General features: G+C 59.1%; 1 protein-coding gene across 1 annotated transcript in view; it reads left to right on the top strand.

The window, feature by feature from the left end:
- BICRA (BRD4 interacting chromatin remodeling complex associated protein) overlaps positions 1–1630 on the top strand; it is a 53577-nt gene extending 51947 nt beyond the window's left edge. The window contains exon 17 of the mRNA XM_055082787.1: positions 35–1630. Coding sequence (XP_054938762.1) covers positions 35–713 — 679 coding nt within the window. The 3' untranslated portion in view covers positions 714–1630. The remainder of the gene's footprint in view (positions 1–34) is intronic.
- The last annotated feature ends 2848 nt before the right edge of the window (positions 1631–4478 follow it).

Here is a 4478-nt window from a genome sequence, read left to right as displayed (position 1 = left end):
CGCAGCCCCCGCCGCCGCCCCCCGCCCCCCACACGGCGGCCGAGCCCCCGCCCCGGCCCCCGCCGCCGCCCCCCGCCACCGGCCACATGAACGGCACGGTGGACCACCCGCCGCCGCCGGCCGCCGCCGACCGCAAGCCGCCGCCGCCGGCGCCCCACTGCCCGCGGCTGCCCCTGCGCAAGACCTACCGCGAGAACGTGGAGGCCCCGGGCGGCGGGGCGGCCGAGGGGGCGGCGGCGGGCAGAGCCCGGGGGGGCAGCCCGGCCCCGCTGCCCGCCAAAGTGGACGAGGCCACCAGCGGGCTCATCCGCGAGCTGGCGGCCGTGGAGGACGAGCTGTACCAGCGCATGCTGAAGGGCGCCGCGGCCGAGCCCGCGGGCAGCGCCGGGCAGGGCAGCGGCAGCCGGGAGCCCGGCTGGGAGGCGCCCCCGCTGCCCCCGGCCAAGCGGCGCAAGTCCGAGTCGCCCGACGTGGACCAGGCCAGCTTCTCCAGCGACAGCCCGCAGGACGACACGCTCACGGAGCACCTCCAGAGCGCCATCGACAGCATCCTGAACCTCCAGCAGGCCCCCGGCCGGACGCCCGCGCCCCCGTACCCACACGCCGCCCCGGCGGCCGTCACGCCCGCCTCCCCGACGCCCCTGCACAGGCCGGAGGCCTACCCGCCCTCCAGTCACAACGGCGGCCTCGGCGCCAGGACGTTGAACAGATAACACCGGGCTGGTCTTCCCTTCCCTGGCCCCTCGCTCCGCAGGGACGCCGCGGGGAGCGGGGAGGGGGGCAGCCGGGCGTCCGACCTCAGCCTCCTGGGGAACACGAGCCGGGGACCCCTTGAGTTTTTCTTGCCTAAGTTATTTGAGTCACAAAGGCCTCGTCCCCCGCCTCCTGCTTCAGCCGGGTTGTTGGGTGGGGGCCGTGGATTTCGGGGAGGGGCCGTAACGTAAACTGTCCCCCTGCCAAAGGAGGGGGTAATCCTGGTGTGTCGTTTCCTATTGCTTCCCGTTACCTGCTCGCTCCGCCCCCGCACCGGGGGACACGTGCGCTTTTGCCAGGGATGAGGGCTTCCTGGTCGTCCCCACTGCTCACGCGTCTCCGGGTTCCGGGCCTGTCCGTGTGGCCTCACGGACCCCTGCGTGGAGGGCGCTCAGAGCCGGCAGGGTCCTTGCGAGCTGCGCTCAGCCTCTCGCCGCCGCCCCCCACAGGCCGAGAGAGGAAACGCACGGGAGGGGCGGCGTGAGCCTGCATGCGGGGACCCCCGGCTGGGAGCGCTGTGCCCGCGGGCAGCTGTGTCCCATCCACGTGTGTGCGCCCCGCTCCGTGTCCTATGTCCCTCTGTGTGCGCTCGAATGAGAGCGAGAGATTGCGAAGCCTCCAGTCCCTCGACCGAAATCCGAGCACCTCCAAAACAGGAAACCGGGGTCTTCCTCCCCGCCCCCCCCCCCCCAGCCAGTCTTCCCTCTGTTCCTGCCGCCAGCCACCCACGCCAGATTTCGAAATCTTGGAGACAAAACTAGTACTGTAAGATAAATTTTTTTGTACTGTATTTATTGTGTATAACGATTTTTTTAAAGGAGAATTCTGTACATTTAGAACTCTTGTAAATTAAAAAAACGATCCTTTTTTTTAAAACTGTACTGAAGCCCCCCCCCGGTCCCCTTTGCTTTCGGGTCTCCGGGGACTTGTTTGGAGTGCGGGGGTAGGGGCGACAGGTGGGTGGAGAGGGGGATTGCGAGGACTTGGTCCACATACATATGTGAGCCCCTCCTGGGTGCCAGGCCCTCTTCCAGGCACAGGGGTGCAGCTGAACAAGACAAGTGCCTGTCCTGGGAGGGCCAGCTTGGTGGTGGAGAAGGCAGACAGTGAAAAAAGTTCAACCAAACACAGGCGATTCGTATCATTCCTGGTAAGGTTCTGTGGTCTCTGGGAACACGGAATTAGCAAATACTGAACCATCGCTCCTGGGGGCGAAATACAGGGTTAGCATCCTGCCAGCCTCTGGTCACGTTTTTGTCAAGCCGTCAAGACATCGCCTTGTTTTATGTCTGTTTCTGTTTAAAGACACCTCACTTAATGTATAGTGCTGATTCGTTAACATTGAACTCACGGCCACCGGCACTATAACTAGTGCCTGAGTGAAACTTCTCTAACCCGTATTTTCTCCACGAGGCACATCCCAGCCTTCTTGTGCTTAAGCACTTGAGACGGCACAAAGCACTACACCTGGGGGCCATTTAAAACAGAGAAATCAGGACTTCCCTGGTGGCGCAGTGGTTGAGAATCCACCTGCCAATGCAGGGCACACGGGTTCGGTAAGATCCCACATGCCGCGGAGCGACTAAGCCCGTGCGCCACAACTACGGAGCCTGCGCTCTAGAGCGCGCGCTCCGCGACAAGAGAAGCCATGGCAATAAGCCCGCGCACTGCAAGGAAGACCCGACACAGCCAAAAATTAAATTTAAAAAAAAAAACTGAAAAATAAAACAGTGAAATCCACAAAAGCACAAAAATGTGAGACACGTGGCACTAAATAGACCCCCAAAAGGTTACTTCATTTCCAGTACAAGGGCGCCGCCTTAGCGACTCAACGTTTTTGCCACTCTGCGCACGTCCGTGGAAGTGCTGCGAGTTTGTGGCATCGCAGATACATTTTAACAAGTGGACTAATTCACAAATAGGGCACCCGCTCACAGTGAGGATTGACTGTAAACGTGTACAGTGTCAGAGATGTGGGGAAAATCAAGCAGGGTGTGTTAGCTTCCCATGGCTGGCATAACAAAGTACCACCAATTGGGTGGGTGGCTTAAAAGAAAGAAATTTATTCTCTCAGTTCCGGAGGCTAGAAGTCTCAAATCAAAGTGTGAGCAGGGCCACAGTCCCTCTAGAGACTCTAGGGGAGGATCGATCCTTCCTTACCTTTTCCAGTCTCTGGCCCTCCCAGGTGTTCCTTGGTTTGTGTCCGCATCACTCCAGTCTCTCCTTCCAAGCCATCTTCCCTGTACATCAGTGTGTCTTATAAGGACACCAGCCATATTGGATTAGAGCCTATCCTACTCCAGTATGAGCTCATCTTAACTTGATTCCATCTGCAAAGACCCTATTTCCAAATAAGATCACATTCACACCTGATTCACTAGGGGTTAGGACATTGACGTATCTTTTGGGGAGCCACAACTCAATCCATGACACAGAGTGAAGGAGCGGACAAAGCAGCTGCTAGTCCCTAGAACCTCTTTGTGTGAACTAGAAAACAGCACCCCTTTCTCCTAGAGTTTGGAGAGCAGCATGTGACCTGGAGTCCAGCCCCCTTCATACAAGCGAGTGCTTTGTGCAGTGAACAACCTGCCCAACTGCACATGACGGCCCTCAGGATCAGGTGGGAGTGGAAGACTTCTTTGAGGAGGTGACATTTGAGCAGAGAGCTGCATGAAATTAGGGAGGGAACCACGGGGAGATCTAGGGATAGAGCACCCAAGGCAGTGAGAACAGGCAGTGCAAAGGTCCCGAGGTAGGAGCGTGGGTGGAATGTTAAACAGCGAGGAGGCCCTGTGACTGGAACCTAGGGAAGAAGGGGGTGCAGACAAGAGGTAAGGTCAGAGAGAACAAACGGGGCCTATCCTGTAGGATCTTGAGCCCCACGGAGATGACTGCTTTGACCGTGAGTGAGGCGGGAGCCCCAGGAGGGTTCCGAGCAGAGAGCTGAGCTGTTCTAGGTTTCCCAGGCGCCCTCTGGCGCCGTGTGGGGAACCGACATGGCGAGGAGGCGACTGCCATAGTCAGTGGGAGTGACGGCGGCTGAACTAGGGTGATGCTTCCCGTCCCTCTTCAGGCCCCTGGGGGTGTTTGGGGGGGGGAGCATATACATGGGATCTCCAGGAGAGGGACCGTCCCCCTTCCTAGCTCTAGACCTACTTCTCCCACGTACATAATAAAGCACTGAAGGATAATGGCAGTTCTTAACATCCTCTAACACCCCCCCCCAACCCCGCAAGCTCCCGGAAGACCTCACGTGGACTGGCCACGTAAAGAAGTTTGCCAGTGATTTCCACCTGCTCACGGCCTCAGTTCTGGAAGGCTGGCTGCATGCAGCCCGAGCAGAGGAACACGATGACTAACGTTTTCAGAACACTTACCAAGGCACTGCTCCGAGCCCTTCACCTGGGGTAGCTTACCTGATGCTCACAGAAGCCCCCGTGTGGGAATTGATAGCCCCACCTCGCAGGTGAGGAAACCGAGGCCCCGAGGGATGCAGTAAGTGTCAGACTGGGCTGCAAGCCCCGCGGTCTGGCTGGGAGCCTGCGACCTTCCCCTATGCACACCCAGCTTGGGGGGAGGGGTGTATATAACAGCAAGGCCTTGGCCGGCTGTGCAGAAGCCAGAGACGCTCCCCCTCCCGGGCCCCTGGGCAGGAGACCAAAACTGATCTCAGCTCCTACGGTTAGTCCTTGGGACCAAACTTCTTTTTTTTTTTTTTTTTTTTT

This window comes from Physeter macrocephalus, unplaced genomic scaffold, assembly GCF_002837175.3.
Source record: "Physeter macrocephalus isolate SW-GA unplaced genomic scaffold, ASM283717v5 random_283, whole genome shotgun sequence".
Taxonomy (NCBI): Eukaryota; Metazoa; Chordata; class Mammalia; order Artiodactyla; family Physeteridae; genus Physeter; species Physeter macrocephalus.
The sequence above is the reverse complement of the archived record's forward strand: the minus strand, read 5'-3'. Positions and strand labels throughout refer to the sequence as shown.